Here is a 19,216-nt window from a genome sequence, read left to right as displayed (position 1 = left end):
GAGACAGCCCTTGTGTGTCCCTCATGCAGAACAATCCACTCTGTCCAAGAAAACCTCATGTTCCCTAATAGGCTGAAGATGAGAAACAGTTGAAGTTGATGAACCATCCCTTCCAACAGGACAACTTTCTGGCAAGAACATAAACATAACACAGCTGTTGCAGGTGACTGCTGGAGGCTGGAGTTACACTGTCATATAATGGAATTTCAGAATGCAGATTAACTGTATTGAAGTGGATTATATGAGTCTACAAAAGGGGTCCGTGGGCCGGATGCGGCCCTCCAAGGTCCTTTACCTGGCCCCTATCCTAAACTTTAGACTTAGTGTTGACCTAAGTATGAATTGACTAGAAGGCACACAACTCGCTTCCGCCTCCGTCACAAGTGCGGTTGGTGGGGACGAGGGAGAGGGCCTTCTCGGTGGTGGCCCCCGGCTCTGGAACTCGCTCCCTTGAGAGATTAGGCTAGCCCCAACCCTGGCATTATTTAGGAAGACCCTTAAAAATGGGCTCTTCCAACAGGCTTTAGGAGAGTGAATTCCCCATCTCCATGATAGACCTTATATCTTCGACAATTTCCTCATTTGTTGCACCTTACCTTGCCCTATCAGTGTATTATAGTCACAGGGTCCACCCTATTTATTTACAGTATTTATATTCCGCCCTCCTTTCTCACCCCGAAAGGGACTCAGGGCGGATCACATTACACATATAAGGCAAACATTCAATGCCTTTAACATAGAACAAGGACAAGACAAACATAGGCTCCGAGCTGGCCTCAAACTCATGACCTCACCCCAAGTTGCTCTCCTATTGACGAGAGCACTTAATCATCTACCTTGTTTACAATATTTACTCACTGCACTTTACCCAGTTCATTTTATTTTATCTACTTGGGTGCCAAATGCATGTTTTTACTATGATTTTCTTTGTGTGTGTGTGTGTGTGTGTGGCGAAGTGCATTAAAGCACTGAGTTGGAGACCGAAAGGTCCCAGGTTCAAACCCCGGGAGCAGCGTGAGTGGCCGCTGTTAGCTCCAGCTCCTGCCAACCTAGCAGTTCGAAAACATGCCAATATGAGTAGATCAATAGGTACTGCTCCAGCGGGAAGGTATTTACTCACTGCACTTTACCCAGTTCATTTTATTTTATCTACTTGGGTGCCAAATCCATGTTTTTACTATGATTGTCTTTGTGTGTGTGTGTGTGTGTGTGTGTTTGTGTGGAGAAGTGCGTTAAAGCACTGAGCTGGAGACCGAAAGGTCCCAGGTTCAAACCCCGGGAGCGGCGTGAGCGGCCGCTGTTAGCTCCAGCTCCTGCCAACCTAGCAGTTCGAAAACATGCCAATGTGAGTAGATCAATAGGTACAGCTCCGGCGGGAAGGTAACGGCGCTCCATGCAGTTATGCCGGAGATGGAGATGAGCACCAACCCCAAGAGTCAGACACGACTAGATTTAATATCAAGGGAAAATCTTTACCTAACACAATTGCATTATAGTTGTAACTTTCTGACGGATAATCCCAACGATATGTTTCAGCTGTATCCAAGCAGATATCAAAAAGCATCCAACAAGAAGAAAATGAATGCCGTAGTATCCTCCCATTCATCGGCATGGCTCAAAGTATTGGTTTCAATAACGGACTGTTCAATTCGTTTTTAGGTGGAAAGAAACATACTGCTTCAAGGGACACTGTGACATTAGAACTCTTTTCTTTTTAAACGGCCCTTTTTTTATTTCATTCAGACCAGAGTACACGTTGCGTTCCGCACATGATTTATCATACACTTTCGAGCTCGAGTGGTACATTCGCAGCCTTTGGCTTGGTTTGAAAAAGTGAGTGAGTCCTGGCATAGCAGTAATGTACTCATTAAAATGTGTCTTTTTTCCCTTCTAACGGGACAAATGCCCTGTCAATGGCACAGGCCAAACTTTAATAGGAACTGATGGATGATTTCCTTTGAAAGGTTAACTATTATTAGAACAGACAATCCGAGGAACTGAAAGTGAAACACTAAAATAAAGTTGTATTGTTGTTGTCAGGCAGGTCAGGTAAGATGCTGTTTTAGTTTTCTTTTGTATCACTTTGATTGGCTGCAGTATAATATATATAATATCTCTGGTTGCAGTTCATTGCCTACGTCGCAAGTGCATTGCACAAAACTGGTGACAAAACAAAGTTGAGTTCTTAGCAATCAGAAAATATTGGCCAATGTCATAGTAAAAGGGCTTAAAAGGTTATTATTACTGTAGAAATTGGTTGAAGTGAAGGGGATTTGTTGACTAGAATGTGGGAGGCTGACAGCAAAACTATAGTTGCTTTTTGAAGGGAAAAATACCTTCCTGTTACCTCTTCCCTCTTACACTTAGGTTTTATTTTCACTGCGTTTTGTTAAGAACTAAATAAAATACAAACTGTATAATACATACAACAAATTGAAAACGATCTTCAACAGGGACAAATGCAAGATATTATTATTTTATTATGACACAGCAAACAAGATAGATATGCTGGATTTCGTATCAAAAAATCACAAGTCGAACACTTCCCAAGTGTTGTTGTTGTTGTTGTTGTTGTTGTTGTTGTTATTATTAGTGACATTTATATCCCGCCCTTCTCACCCTGAAGGGGACTCAGGGCAGCTTACAAGTTATATGTACATACAATAAATTATATTTATTGACTCTGGGGGTTGGTGCTCATCTCCATTTCTAAGCCGAAGAGCTGGCGTTGTCCGTAGACACCTCCAAGGTCATGTGGCCATGGGCATGACTGCATGGAGCAGTACCTATTCATCTACTCACATTTGCATGTTTTCGAACTGCTAGTTTGGCAAAAGCTGGGGCTATCAGCAGGAGCTCACCCCACTCCCTGGATTCGAACTGCCGACCTTTTAGTCAGCAAGTTCAGCAGCTCAGTGGTTTAACCTGCTGTGCCAGCAGGAACAATTGTGTTAATATATATATATATATATTTAAAGAAGTTTAAAGAATTAATTACAAGTACAATAGAGTCTCGCTTATCCAACTTTCACTTATCCAACCTTCTGGATTATCCAATGGTCTGCCTCCCGCCCCGATCCACAGCTGTTTCTCAAGGCACCAAGGACTGGACTTTTTATGGATTTAACTTCCAACAATGTTGTTATTTTAAGTTCATTTTATACAATTCCATCTTTATTTGTAGTCAGTTTGTTAGTAGCCAATGTTTTTGTAGTAAATACAGTAGAGTCTCACTTATCCAACATAAACGGGCTGGCAGAACATTGGATAAGTGAATATGTTGGATAATAAGGAGGGATTAAGGAAAAGCAAACATCAAATTAGGTTATGATTTGACAAATTAAGCACCAAAACATCATGTTATACAACAACTTTGACAGAAATAGTTCAATATGCAGTAATGCTATGTAGTAATTACTGTATTTATGAATTTAGCACCAAAATATCATGATGTTTGAAAACATTGACTACAAAAATGCGTTGGATAATCCAGAACGTTGCATAAGTGAGACTCTACTGTAAATCGTTTTCAATACATTGTGATATTTTGGTGCTAAATTTGTAAATACAGTAATTATTACATAACATCACAGTGTATTGAACTGCTTTTTCTGTCGATTTTTTGTAAAACTTGATGTTTTGGTGATTAAACTGCAAAATCATAACGTAATTTGATGTTTAATAGGCTTTTTTCTTAATCCCTCCTTCTTATCTACCATTTTCGCTTATCCAATGTTCTGCCGGCCCGTTTATGTTGGATAAGTGAGACTCTATCGTATATGCTTACTGTATATATTTATGTATATGTCTACTTCGTGTACAAGTCGAGGGTAGGATTTTGTGCCATCAGTTTGGATTTGGTTTAGGATTAAGTGGATAACTCAAGGGCAAAAACTTAGAGGCATGCAACAAACAACTCTTTCCCTCTCTGGTTAAAAATGCATGAGAGGGAATACACTTAGGAAGAGCTAAAGAAAAGGAAAGGATCTGTTTATTTGATGAGTTACAACGGGGAGGGTTTAGATAGCATTGCTGGTCTTAGATTGTCTACATCTGTACAAATACAGATAGGAAAAGGAATTTAAATGAGGGAAAGGAATGACAATGCAGCCTGGAGGGGGAAAAAGAGAAGAGACGGGGGCGGAGGAGGCAGCTTGTCCCTATAAGGGACCTGGTGCAAAAACAGTGATAAAAGCCAGAGTGCTCCCACCCCATTACCAATCCTTTGCACAAACTACAAAAAGAAAAGCATCCTTTCACCATGTTGGGCTGGACTTTAGCACAGCTGGTAAATCACCAGCAGCAGTAAGATCTACCAAACGAAAGGTTGCCAGTTCGAAGCCCGGGTCGGGGTGAGCACCCGACTGTCAGCCCAGCTCACTGTTTACCTAAGCAGTTCGAAAACAGCTTAGAGCAGTAAGTAGAGAAATTAGGTTCCGCAAATTGCAGGGGAGGTATTTTAGTAAAAGTAAAGGTTTTCCCCTGATGTTAAGTCCAGTCGTGACCAACTCTGGGGGTTGGTGCTCATCTCCATTTCTAAGCCAAAGAGCCAGCATTGTCCATAGACATCTTCAAGGTCATGTGGCCGGCATGACTGCATGGAATGCCATTACCTTCCCTCCGGAGTAGTACCTATTGATCTACTCACATTTGCATGTTTTCAAACTGCTAGGTTGGCAGGAGCTAGGGCTAACAGCCGGCACTCATTCCACTCCTGGGATTTGAACCTGGGGAGGTATTTTACGACACCATAAAATGCCGGTGACCGGGGACCTAAAGGAAGGAGGAAGTCCTCATAACTCTTTGTCATAGAGGTTGGATTCGAGCACAACCTCCAAGGTGCCGAAGCTGGTTGACACAACATACCTCCTTTCTATCTGTCTGTCCTGTCTATCCAAATGGCATTGAATGCTTGCCTTGTATGTGTACTGTGGTCCGCCCTGGATCCCATTGGGGAGATAGGGCGGAATATAAATAAAGTATTATTATTATTATTATTATTATTATTATTATTATTATTATTATTATGACACAGCAAACAAGATAGATATGCTGGATTTCATATCACAAAATCACAAGTCGAACACTTCCCAAGTTGTTGTTGTTGTTGTTGTTGTTGTTGTTGTTATTATTATTATTATTATTATTATTATTATTATTATTATTATTATGGACATGGCTATGTACTTAAGCATTCAAGGAGTAACATCTGAGGTTGATATGACATGAATCAAGGTGCATACGAAGGTGTTAGTGGAAGAATTTAACTATACATGCATTTTAAATGTTATAATTTGTTGTTTAATAGAGTCTAATTAGAGTTTTAATTGATGTGGTACTGTTTTATTGTTTATTAATATGTCATTGTTTTATTAAATGTATTTTGGGCAATGTAATTTGCCGACTGTTGTAAGCCGCCCTGAGTCCCTCCGGGTGAGAAGAGTTGGGTAAAAATGATGTAAATAAATAAAATAAATTATTGACACAACGACGTTGTATGACACAGCAAACAAGATAGACATGCTGCATTTCGTATCACAAAATCGCAAGTCGAACACTTCCCAAGTGTCTAGGACTGTGTGATGTATTTTCGGATGATGCGCGCAGATCCCAGTAGGGTGGCCTTTTGCAGTTGGCAGATCGTGATTTTGTCAATGTCTATTGTTTCCAAATGCCGGATGAGATCTTTTGGCACGGCACCCAATGTGCCCATCACCACCGGGACCACCTGCACTGGTTTCTGCCAGAGTCTTTGAAGTTCAATCTTGAGGTCCTGAGAGCGGCTGAGTTTTTTCTGTTGTTTTTCGTCAATGCGACTGTCACCTGGGATGGCAACATCAATGATCCAAACCTTTTTCTTTTCCACAACTGTGATGTCTGGTGCGTTGTGTTCCAGAACTTTGTCAGTCTGGATTCGAAAGTCCCACAGTATCTTTGCGTGCTCATTTTCCAATACTTTTGCAGGTTTGTGATCCCACCAGTTCTTTACTGCTGGGAGGTGGTACTTGAGGCATAAGTTCCAATGAATCATTTGGGCCACATAGTTGTGCCTCTGTTTGTAGTCTGTCTGTGCGATTTTCTTACAGCAGCTGAGGATATGATCAATGGTTTTGTCAGCTCCCTTATATTATTATTATTATTATTATTATTATTATTATTATTATTATTATTATTATTATTATTATTATTATTATTAGGCAGTGGCCAGGTCAGAACTGGAATTGATGCTTTCCCCAATATGTAGAAGGACCCAGGGCTGATACAAAAGTCATATCAAAATTCATAATTTTACTCCAAGGTTTGCCCTATACATGAGATCAACCTATACATGAGTATATATAGTAGTTACCAACTTTGGCACTCCTCTATTTGTTTTAGAACTGGAGATATTCAGCCCATTTAAATTAAAGAAAGGGAAAAATGCTTAAATTGCATGGACAAATTTACTGGACGACACACCTGAAATTCCAAGCCAAGGTGACATTTCCCTTTCTGGATTTTGCCCAGTGCTTGCTGAGTTTTTGCCCCACACACCTGGGTATTCACTAGACTGCAATTTCATTCTATACAGGTTCTTTAAACAGTGCCTTTGTGTGTATAGAGACATTAGCATGCAGCAGAAGCAGCACCTCTTCTTCTGAGACGCAAAATTTGTTGTAGCGCTTATACTGGTCATTGTTGAATGAGCCTGGAAATTTCCAGAAGTGATTTTTATGAGCCCTGTGTGGGATGGAGACACAAGACAGAGGAAGGAGGAAGATGGTAATTTAGATTTATTGTTGGGAAAAAGACTATAATTTTCGAGGCATTAGAAGAAATGGAAAAATTGCTTGCACTGCTAGAGAGGTGTGAACGGCAATTCGGAGACCATAAAGGCACTCAAGGCAAAACCATTTTTCTTTATGGATGCATTGTAATTATGCTTATAGTCTGTCTAAAAGGGAGCGATGAATGGTTTTACAAATATTTGTATGCAAAGATGTGCAGATTCATGCTCGCTAGATGTGTGCTTATTGAAATCTAACTCTGGAACAGATGCAAAATCACTGAGTGGAATGTGGTCAGAGGTGACTGACTGAGAGGGAGAGGAGCGGGGAAAATACGACACACGGATGCAACCGAGCTCTACGGCTGGGGATATAACTCTTAAGGGACACGGACTAATTCTATACAGAAGATATCGCAATGAGAGACTTGGGTGAATAATACTTTGCTAAGCACAGTCCAACAAGCTGCTTTTTACCACCCCCTTTTTCTTCATCACCGAGGAACAGAGTATAGACAGTTTGCAATAAAATATTTTTATCTTCCAAATATTGAAACTCCAAGTCAGGGGTCCCCAAACTAAGGCCCGGGGGCCGGATGCGGCCCTCCAAGGTCATTTACCTGGCCCCCGGCCTTAGTTTTATAATGTAATATTTTTATATCATTTTAAATAATATATTAATATATTGTATACACATATAATATTGATAATAATATAATGTTATACAATAGAATACTAATAATAATACCATATAATAATATTAATTCTATATTACATATAATATTACAGTATAGTGGTATAGTTCAATAAAGTAATATATAATGTTAATATTCTACTATGCTAATAATATAATATATTGTATGTACAGCTGCTCTGAGTCCCCTTCGGGTGAGAAGGGCAGGATATAAATGTAATAAATAAATGTAGTAAATGAATAAATAAATAATTTTAGACTTAGTCTGAAATGACTTGAAGGCACACAACAACAACAATCCTAATTAACTTGACTATCTCATTGGCCAGAAGCAGCAGGCCCACACTTCCTATTAAAATCCTGATAGGTTTATGTTGGCTAAAATTATTTTCATTTTTAAATATTGTATTGTTCTTTCATTGTTGTTGTTGTTTTGCACTACAAATAAGACATGTGCAGTGTGCATAGGAATTTTTTTTTTTCAAATGATAATTCGGCCCCTCCACAGTCTAAAGGATTGTGGACCGGCCCTCTGCTTAAAAAGTTTGGGGACCCCTGGTCTATACTGTAGGTTGTTTGTCTGATGGCACTGAATGTTTGCCATATATATGTTCATTGTAATCCCCCTGAGTCCCCTTCAGGGTGAGAAGGGCGGAATATAAATACTGCAAATAAATAAATAAATAAATAAATAAATAAATAAATAAAGTGAAACAACAGCACCTCCCCATGATCGAGTCGAGCACAGCCGGATGCCAGAGATGAAAAGAGGGAAGCCTTGCCTCTGTTTATGCACTGTCTGTCTATGTCAATTGTATAATGGCACTGAATGTTTGCCATATATATGTACTTGTAATATGCTCTGAGTCCTCTCAGGGAGATAGAGAGGAAAATAAATAAAGTATATTATTATACTAAAATATAGAACACCCCCGCCGACCCACTGCAGCCAGATTTCCACTGGAGACAAAGACCTCAGTGGGGTCCAAGGTCAAAACTGGAATTATTAGAAACAGAATCCAGATGGTCCGGCCAAGCTGAAACCAAATTGGTGTGGCTGGGTTGTTACACTTACCTTTAGTGTCATCCCAATGCTGTGGCAAACAGTCAGAGGAACTCCGGAGAGCTCTTGGGTTTTTCACAAAAGTCATCAGCAAAGGCAGCTACACAACCAGGGAAAAGGAAGGGCAATGGGGCATCCATCCATCCTGCTTCCCTTGCATTGTCGAATATTCTTATTTGGAGTCATTCTCTGTCTAAAGCATGGGACTATTAAGGCATTTGTCCTGCATTAAGAACCATGGCATCATTTGGACATCCAGAAGTCATGTCTGGTCCTCTTCATGGTTTAGGGCTGTCCAACAATCCCATAATTTTGTTGCAATGTTTTATTGAATCAGAGACATGTATAAAGAAAATATCTATCTGTGCTCAAGTATAAAAGACTGTTTAATTTTATCAACAGAACTATTTGCATAATAATTTCAAATAATTATTGAAAAAATATGTGGCGCAGCTGGTTAGTAGCCAGCTGCAATAAATCACTACTGACCAAGAGGTCATGAGTTCGATCCTAGCCAAGATCGGAGTGAGCTCCCGACCATTAATAGCCTAGCTTGCTATTGACCTATGCAGTCCGAAAGACAGTTGCATCTGTCGAGTAGGAAATTTAGGTACCGCTTTATGTGGGGAGGCTAATTTAACTAATTTACAACACCATAAAATCTTCCAGCAGCGTGTGGAATAAATAAATAATATTGCAGTTATTGCATGCTCTTGTGTATGGTTACATAATCTAAAAATAAGTAATCTACATTTTTTAAAAAAGCTTTGTATCTTCTTACTGCTCCAGTGTTGTTGTGCCGTAATACGATTCGGGGAGCAGCTGATGTTAAGTCTGATATATGTCTTTTGAGAAGACAAACTTATTAAAAAATAGAAAGAAGCCACAACAAAAAAAACCAAAATACATAGCACTGTTTATGGTGTGTTTGCCTAACCAGTGACACCATGATGAATGTTATACGTGGAAATACAAAATATTTATATGGCGCAGACGACTGAGAAGCTTTACTGTGCATATCCCATTGTAATGAATGGAAAATACGGCAGAAATATGGCATTGTTTATTTGTTCACCTGCCTCTAGATTTGTTTCCCCTTCCCTTTATTTTAACTGAAAAGCAAATAGTAATACTGGCTCACTGAACATTTCTGTTTTCTATATTCAGGCTGGAAGCTGTTATGTCAGATAGCTATTCACACTTTTATATCTACGTCTATACTATAAATCCAACTGGGAGTAAATCCATTGAACTGCATTGTCTGGGTCGACACTGACCTTTAATGCAGTTCCACTATGAAGCTGATGCTTCTCTTCATGATGGTGTTTAGAGATCATCAGAGAAGTTATAATTTAGAGTTTAGAGCTGGATCAACGTTGAGTGGATTATTTAATTTTAATGCAAATGAATGTTAGGCATTTAGCTTATTTACATGACTATTTCAGTCTTGTAATTTTTATTGAATTATTTCCAAATGTCTCTGGATTTGATTATGTATATTTTCTTAATCTTGCTGTAAGCTGCTCTGAGCATAGTTTCAAGATGGGGAAATGTCATACGAATATACCGATGATAATAACAGTGATGATGGTGTATGTGTTTAATTTTCAAGTTGTTGTTGGGGGCTCTTAATACTGTAGGGACCGACGATTTGCAGAGACTCTATGATCATGGGATAATTCGATGGAACACACCCTTATTGCCAATACAGAAGCCAGGAACGGATGATTATCGCCCGGTACAGGATCTGCGAGCTGTGAATCGAGCCACCGTTCCTCTACACCCAGTGGTTCCAAATCCATACACACTTCTGAGTTTAATACTTGTGAGAGCCGGCTGGTTCTCAGTCCTGGATATTAAAGATGCATTCTTTCGCCTCAATGGGAAAATCCAGAGATGGGCAACAAATGCCAGGTGACATGGACTTGTTTACCTCAAGGGTTCTACAATACAATTGATCTCTCTGACTTCATACTCTTCGCATTTCTACACACTTCTGACACAGTTCACAGATGGAGTTCCATGGGCACCTGGTGAAAATAATTTCGCATCATATGATGGGCTCCATGAGATTCCATCTCTAAACTATGTCAGAAAATGTCGTAAAGAGGGACCTTGCATGTGATGAGGTCCTACGACTTCCATGTGCCATTGTAGTTAAAGTGGCATCAAACTGTATTAATCCTGACCCATAAATAGATCCACCATCTCTAGGTGTTACAGCCCCTCTTTTTTGGTCAAAAGTAAACTACTGCATTATAGGCATCCATCAAGCAGGTTGGCAAAATTAATCAATGACGTTTTTGGACCATTACTGGTTTGGGAAGAGAAATCTGAGAAGATATGAGTAGGTTGGTGTAGGTCACCTCCAAATAGATGTTTTTCCATCAAAAGTTGTTCAGCTAATGCTCAAATACTTGACATCACAATCAACTAGACCAGTGGTTCTCAACCTGGGGTCCCCAGATGTTTTTGACCCACAACTACCAGAAATCACAGCCAGTTTACCAGCTGTTAGGATTTCTGGGAGTTGAAGGCCAAAGACATCTGGGGACTCCAGGTTGAGAACCATAGGTTTAGATGGTCTCAGCTCAGCTCACGTGTCTTATATTCAGAGAGTTGTTTTTTGTTAGGACAAGCCACTATAACTTTTGTTATGATTAGGACAGTCTGAACTGCATGATCAATACGGCTACACCATTGTGTAAAACAAGAGCAAGGCATTTTGCAAGAACAAACACAATCTTTTCTGGATTGAAGAGAAGCTTCTCCGTGTAAGACATTCCAAAATCCCCCCTCCCCACAAAAGCCAACATGAAATACAGTACTGTAAATTAAAATAGAGCATTATAAATAGGATTTATTATACTTTACAGATCAGATAGCCAAAGAAGCAGTTCCTTTCAAGAGAGCCAGATAGCAAACATGATGGGAACTTGAGCTAAGAGTTCTTGCTGACAATCTGCAAGTTTGACTGGTGAGAAGAAGTACTGCTAGAAGTACAGTTACATCAGATATACAAGAGCATGTGGCATTTTTGCCAGTTCTGTAGCCTAGTTCATGGATTCTCAATAGGTTAAGACTTTCAAGTAAATAGTAAGCATATGGTGTATATGTGTATTTGTTTAGTGTCCTTTGAACATATAGAATGGTCCATGAGTGAGGGTTAAAGCAGGGATATTACACTCCTTTGTCTTTTCCAGTTCAAGAACAGAAGGTAACACTTTTATTTGGGATCAATCCAGTCAATTGTTTCTGACAGATAAAATTTAAGCAGGTACCTAACTTTTTAAAGATTTTTAAAGAGGTCTATAGCTCTGGTAAGGCTGCATTGAACATGTGATAGAAAAGAAATGTGACTGTGACTTGCATTTAGTTTTTGCTTCACATTGTCTAGTTCAGTGGTTCCCAACCTTTTTTTTTTTTTGACTAGGGACAACTCTCTAACATTAGTACCAAAAGGGTTACGAATCAGTTTTTGGTCAACTTTAGATTCGGTTTGGTTATTTGCAGTGCTGATTAAGAAAATTGCATTGGATAGACCACATCAGCTCTAGTTTTTCATACAGAACATATGCCATCCAGTAGTCACTATCTGCTCACACACAGAAAACCATATTTAATAATCTAGAGCTGATGTGGTCTATCCAATGCAATGTTCTGAATCAGCGCCCCAAATAACCCCAGGAACAGGCCTAAAAATGAAGACATCGAGAAAATTTTTTTTTTTGGTCTGTGTTATTATCTGTATTAACTAGAGCTGATGTGGTCTATCCAATGAAATTTTCTGAATCAGTATCCCAAATAACCAAATCTAAAGTTGACCAAAAACTGGTTCGTAACCCTTTTTGAGGCAACGGTGTCGTAACGGTGAGGCCACGGACCGTATTTTAGTTCATGCGGACCACTGGTGGTCCGCAGACCACAGGTTGGGAACCACTGATCTAGCAGTTATTCTAACAATATGTGCCTTTAATATCTAGTATGTATCTAAACATTCCAGGAACAGACTTAAAAATGTAGACACCAAGAAAAAAAATTGGTTGGGGTGTGTTATTATCTGTAGTATTAATGGTGAGGCCGCGGACCATATTTTAGTTCATGTCACAGACCACAGGTTGAGAACCTCTGGTCTCGTCTGAAGAAGCATCTCCAGACAAATACAGTAGAGTATCACTTATCCAACATTCACTTATCCAACGTTCTGGATTATCCAATGCAGTCAGCTTCCTGCCCGGATCCACAGCTGTTTCTCTAGGCAGCAAGGACTGAACTTTTTATGGATTTAATTTCCAACAATGTTGTTACTGTAAGTTCATTTTATGCAATTCTACCTTTATTTGTAGTCAATTTGTTAGTAGTCAAAGTTTTTGTAGTCAATGTTTTCAATACATTGTGATGGTTTGGTGCTAAATTAGTAAATACAGTAATTATTACATAACGTTATCGTGTATTGAACTGCTTTTTCTGTCAATTTGTTGGTGCTTAATTTGTAAAATGATAACGTAATTTCACGTTTAATAGGCTTTTCTTAAATCCCTCCTTATTATCCAACATTTTCGCTTATCCAACGTTCTGTCGGCCCATTTATGTTGGATAAGTGAGACTCTACTCATAGGTTTTGGATGAATGTATGCCTCTCCCTTTAAAAGAGACACGTGACAAGAAGTGGAAGCACATGCCACTTGTATGTATGGTCTTTTAGTGCATATATATTATGTGCCAAAGCACTTTCTCTGTGGCATTCAATGTTGACCCAGGCAGGCAAAGAACATTAGAAGAGAATAAAGTGACACTGTTCCCACCCACCGACAAGCTAATCTTATATTCATACAATGACAAGAAAACAAATCCCAAGCTTCTTTATACTCCTTTTTCCTTGTAAATTAAAAAATGCAAAGAAAATGAATACAATGCAGACGATATGTTGTCCAATATACCCCACTGAATGCAATGCAATTGGTAATTTTTCCTTCCATTCAATGGAGTTGTCCACAACTGTGGACTGCTCCCACTAATTTTTGCAGCAAGTGTCAATACTATGACACGAAATGTACATTCTTTCACATATTATTGCCCGGAAGATGACACAGTGGGACACATCAATGCAAGTGCAATAGGCATTGTACACATTTCAACCAAGGAAGAATGAAAACATTACATTTTATATGGCAACAAAAGATAAACAAAGTCTCCAATTATCTAAAAAGGCCAAGTAGCAGCAGTTCTTTTAATTTCTCAAAGAGATTGTTAAAAGTTTAGGTTCTTAACATGTATCATATTCAATGCAAGGCATTTGGTGTAAGGGAAGTAAACCTACGTGAACTATGCAAGACTTCTTAAAAACACTATCAAGAATACTATAAAATAATATTTCTCTGAAATGCTAGTTGGCAAGAAAATGAGAGAGATTGAGAAGAGAGTCTACAAATGCATACATAATATGGACAGGATGAAAGGAGTTGGATGCTCTCCTCCAGGACCAATTCAGATACACTCAACACAATCCTATATTTATTTACTTGGTGCTGTGTTAACATTGTTTTCAATGACGCATACATACTACGGTTCCTAGTCTGTGTCTTGAAGACTATGGCTGGAGATTTCTATCATGGAGACGAGGGAAGACACCTCCTCCGACCTCAAGGCATAACAGGTGAGGTTGGTGTTTCATGCAAGAGCCTGTATGTATGCAAACCTGGCTTACATTGTCCGCACTACTCTATGGGTGTGAATCATAACGGGAATTATTATCCCTCTGCATATATTGTACTTGACATGGAGCTCTTCTGTTTCATGTTACATTACATATGTGGGCGTCAAAAGGATGGACATCCCACCATCAACTGTCAAATGTGTGAACCAAGCCACAAGTCAGTAACACCTATTATCTATATCTATCTATCAATCTATTTATCTATCCATCTAGCCATCCTTCATGGTGACATTGGATCAGACCCAGATTTCGTTATATCCAGAGTCAACTCATTGAAATAAACAGGACTTCAATGTATTCTCGAAGGCTTTCATGACCGGGTTGCTGTGAGTCTTTCGGCCTTCTTTGGAGGCTTTTAAGCAGAGGCTGGATGGCCATCTGTCGGGAGTGCTTTGAATGCGATTTCCTGCTTCTTGGCAGGGGGTTGGACTTGATGACTTGATGACCCATGAGGTCTACATTGCCTTATAATCCAGTTAAAATCTGATAATCTGTATTTTATAGGCAGTGCGGAAGAGGCCTAAGTGAGGCCTAACTGTGCCTGTCCCCTGGGCTGAGTGGGTTGCTAGGAGACCAAGTGGGCGGAGCTTAGTCTTCTAACTGGCAGCAATTGGATAAAAACAATTATTCCTCTCCCTCTAATTAGGATTTTATTTTTATTTTCTTTTTGTTGTATGAACGTAGAGGCATGGATGAGGGGTTGTGCTGCCAAGTTTAGTGTTTCTGGGATGTGTAGTTTTGTTGTTTTGTCCTAGGCCGAAATTTCATTACCCTTATATATATATAGATTCTGTATAGTCATGTTCCAGAAGCTTTCTCTCCTGACGTTTCACCCACATCTGTGGCAAGCATCCTCAGAGGTTGTGAGGTGTGTTGGACCTTACACAGACATATAAACCTCCCTTGCCTAGTTTCCAACACACCTCACAACCTCTGAGGATGCCTGCCACAGATGTGGGGGAAACATTAGGAGAGAAAACTTCTGGAACATGGCCACACAACCCAAAAGACTCACAGCAACCCAACCAAGATTTCAATTAGCCATTACTAAGTTCTCAGCAATTTCACAATGACTTCATCTACACTGCTATATAATTCAGTTTCTGAATCCAGATTCAGAAATAATTCAAGTTCTGAATCCTTAATCTGGGCTGTGGCACAGCTGGTTAGTAGCCAGTGCAATAAATCATTACTGATCGAGAGGTCATGAGTTCGAACCCAGCCCGGGTCGGAGTGAGCTCCCGGCCATTTAATAGTCTAGCTCACTGTTGACCTATGCAGCCCGAAAGATAGTTGCATCTATCAAGTAGGAAATTTAGGTACTGCTTTATGCGGGGAGGCTAATTTAATTAATTTACGACACCATAAAACCTTCCAGCAGTGTGTGGATGAATGAGGAAGTACTCCATCAAGGACTTAGTGTCACAAGTAGATGGTGAAGCAACAGCTCCCCTTGTGGCATCTCATGAAGCCGGAAGCTGGAAAATGTTAAATTGCCTCTGTGTCTGTCTATATAATATTGTCTAATGGCATTGAATGTTTGCCATATATTTATTTACTATTTACTATTTATTTACTACATTTATATCCTGCTCTTCTCACCCCGGAGGGGATGCAGAGCAGCTTACAAATCAAATGTACATACAATATATTATTAGCACAGCACAATATAAGCATTGAATTACTATATTGTACTATATCATTATATATGTGCATTGTGATCAACCCTGAGTCCCCTTTGGGGTGAAAAGGGCGGAATATAAATATTGTAAATAAATAAATAGTAAATCTGATTTGAACTGAATTATATGGCAGTGTAGACACATATAATCCAGTTTAATACAGATAATCTGGATTCAGAAACTAGAGTATATAGTGGTAGACGAGACTCCAGCCTAAGCCTGCTTCTAGATCCAAACCAATGCCTTTCGTACACAATACCTCAAAACGACAACTTCTCATTGTGCGGTGCAAGAGACAACAGAGATTATTGAGAAATGCAGGGAGTATAAAGAACTTTTTATCTTTGTCTTTCAAAATGTATATGCATAAAAATTATTGCTCCTTTCTTTCGGTAGGCAAAAAGGAATGGGGAAAGGGATAGCGCGTATTCTGAACAGAAATAAATAAAGAGGATGAGTCTATAAAGGACGAAAGTATTGACAAGCAACAAAAAATAAAAGAAAACCAAAAGAAAATGAAAGATGCATCATAGTTACCCACCATTCACATAAAGTGATGGTTGATACCACTTCCTTTGTCTTGGCAAAAACTACATGATAGAGCAACTACGACAGCGTGTTCTAAAGTCTCTCTTTGTCTTGTCTTGTCATTTCTTTCCTTCCCATTCTGAAATGTTCTCGCCCTGAATACCTTTCAGTAGGGCAGCTTGAAATGTTCAGCGCCACTTCGAAAACCCCTCTGGAGATCGGACGATAACATTCTTCAGGGAGAGAGGACAAAGGGCTTTCTCGTGCTATTCCCATATTTCCATGTTTGCTGGCTTAACATCATTGTATACGACTTCAGTACTTAACAGCTGATGCGAAGACGTTCAGAGCTGGCAAACAGAGAAACAGCATGAGAAAAGCCCCTGCCTTTAGCATCACATCTCCCCCATTAGCTTGGCACTACCTGCCAAATACCACTTAGCTTAACATTGTCTGTCAGGGAAAGCGTACTCAATTTTTAAGGGCTAAACAATCATTTGAATAGGAAGGACAGTTCAGTTTTTAAAGGGCTAAACAATAATTTGGATAGAAAGGACAAATCAGGCCAAGCAAGCACTTATAAAGCAAGAGGCAGAGGGAAAGCGAGCTATCCTTACAAACTGCCCTACTAAAAGACTCCAGAGTATAGATCTACTTTGCTTGTTTACTTTAAAAACGACAATATAGGTTCATTATTATTATTATTATTATTATTATTATTATTATTATTATTAGTGTATATATGTCTTAATAGAAAAAAAAACATTACCTAGGATAATACACCTGTAGCAAAAGGCAAAGGGAAAGCAATCCTTACCAACTGCCCTACTAAAAGACACCAGAGTATGTATCTACTTTGCTTGTTTACTTAAAAAAACTACCCTGTTTCCCCCAAAATAAGACAGTGTCTTATATTAATTTTTGCTCCCAAAGATGCGCTAGGTCTTATTTTCAGGGGATGTCTTATTTTTCCATGAAGAAGAATTCACATTTATTGTTGAACAAAAAAATGAACATTTATTATCTACTGTACAGTAGTTGTCATCACAAACCAGCATAACCAAACTGTGAATCCTTTCAAGAATTTCTATATTATATTTTATTGATATACTGTTTTTAAATTTCTGTTTTAAGTTTCTGTTCGTATGTAAATGTATGTTGTTGTTGGGCTTGTCCCTGTGTAAGCTGCCCCGAGTCCCTTCTGGGAATACAAGAATAATGTTATTATTATATTATTATTATTATTTCTTGTTACTACTTTTATTTCCACATACAACAATCTATGGTATGTACATTTATCGATCCTGCATGCTTCCAAACAAAAACTTTACTAGGTCTTACTTTTGGAGGAGGCCTTATATTTAGCAATTCAGCAAAACCTCTACTAAGTCTTATTTTCTGAGGATGTCTTATTTTTGGGGAAACAGGGTACAATATGGGTTCATCATGATGATGATGATAATGATGATGATGATGATGATGATGATGATTACTATTATTATTATTATTATTATTATTTCCTAATAGGAAAAAAATTACCTAGGATAATACAACTACAGTAGAGTCTCATTTATCCAACATAAACAGGCCAGCAGAACGTTGGATAAGCGAAAATGTTGGATAATAAGGAGGGATCCTATTAAACGTCAAATTACATTATGATTTTAGAAATTAAGCACCAAAACATCATGTTTAAAACAAATGGACAGAAAAAGCAGTTCAATACATAGTAATGTTATGTAGTAGTTACTGTAGTTACAAATTTAGCACCAAAATATCTGAATGTATTGAAAACATTGACTACAAAAACATTGACTACTAAAAGACTGACTGTGTTGGATAACACAGAATGTTGGATAAGTGAAAGTTGGATAAACGAGACTCATTATTATTATTATTATTATTATTATTATTATTATTATTATTATTATTATTATGACACAGCAAACAAGATAGATATGCTGGATTTCGTATCACAAAATCACAAGTCGAACACTTCCCAAGGGTCTAGGACTGTGTGATGTATTTTCGGATGATGCGCACAAATCCCAGTACGGTGGCCTTTTGCAGTTGGCAGATCGTTGTTATTATTATTACAGTAGAGTCTCACTTATCCAAGCCTCGCTTATCCAAGCCTCTGGATTATCCAAGCCATTTTTGTAGTCAATGTTTTCAATATATCATGACATTTTGGTGCTAAATTCGTAAATACAGTAATTACAACATAACATTACTGTGTATTGAACTACTTTTTCTGTGAAATTTGTTGTATAACATGATGTTTTGGTGCTTAATTTGAAAAATCATAACCCAATTTGATGTTTAATAGGCTTTTCCTTAATCCCTCCTTATTATCCAAGTTGTTCACTTATCCAAGCTTCTGCCGGCCCGTTTAGCTTGGACAAGTGAGACTCTATTATTATTATTATTATTATTATTATTATTATTATTATTATTATTATTATTAGTGTATATATGTCCTAATAGGAAAAAAAGCATTACCTAGGATAATACACCTATTAGGTTTTCCCAGAACATATATGTCGGACTCCAGTTTTTAGAAAATGTTATGTTCACTTCATTATAAAGTATCATGCAGCCAAGTGACCTGATTTTGATCCCTGACACTCTAGTTGGGAAAGTAAATAAGAATGAATGATACTGTTCCATTATCTAGGCGGAGGCCACAAGGGGGTGCTAGAGAGAAAAGGATAGTCCATTTTGCAGGGGAGAGTTGGAGGAGGAAAACCATTTTCCCCGTTTTTGC

At 38.6% G+C, this 19,216-nt stretch overlaps 1 protein-coding gene across 4 annotated transcripts in view; it reads right to left on the bottom strand.

Moving 5' to 3' along the window:
- Positions 1-19,216, bottom strand: part of pcdh11x (protocadherin 11 X-linked) — a 514,120-nt gene that overhangs the window by 308,206 nt on the left and 186,698 nt on the right. The window contains exon 5 of one of the 4 annotated variants that reach the window (XM_062963878.1): positions 11,364-16,799. The exons of the other annotated variants lie outside the window; for them this stretch is intronic. Within the exon in view, the coding sequence (XP_062819948.1) occupies positions 16,794-16,799 (6 nt within the window). The 3' untranslated portion in view covers positions 11,364-16,793. Of the gene's footprint in view, positions 1-11,363; positions 16,800-19,216 lie in introns of those variants that run through there. 4 annotated transcript variants of the gene reach the window in all.

The sequence above is a fragment of the Anolis carolinensis genome, unplaced genomic scaffold, assembly GCF_035594765.1.
Source record: "Anolis carolinensis isolate JA03-04 unplaced genomic scaffold, rAnoCar3.1.pri scaffold_12, whole genome shotgun sequence".
Taxonomy (NCBI): domain Eukaryota; kingdom Metazoa; phylum Chordata; class Lepidosauria; order Squamata; family Dactyloidae; genus Anolis; species Anolis carolinensis.
This window is presented reverse-complemented; position numbering and strand designations above follow the sequence as displayed.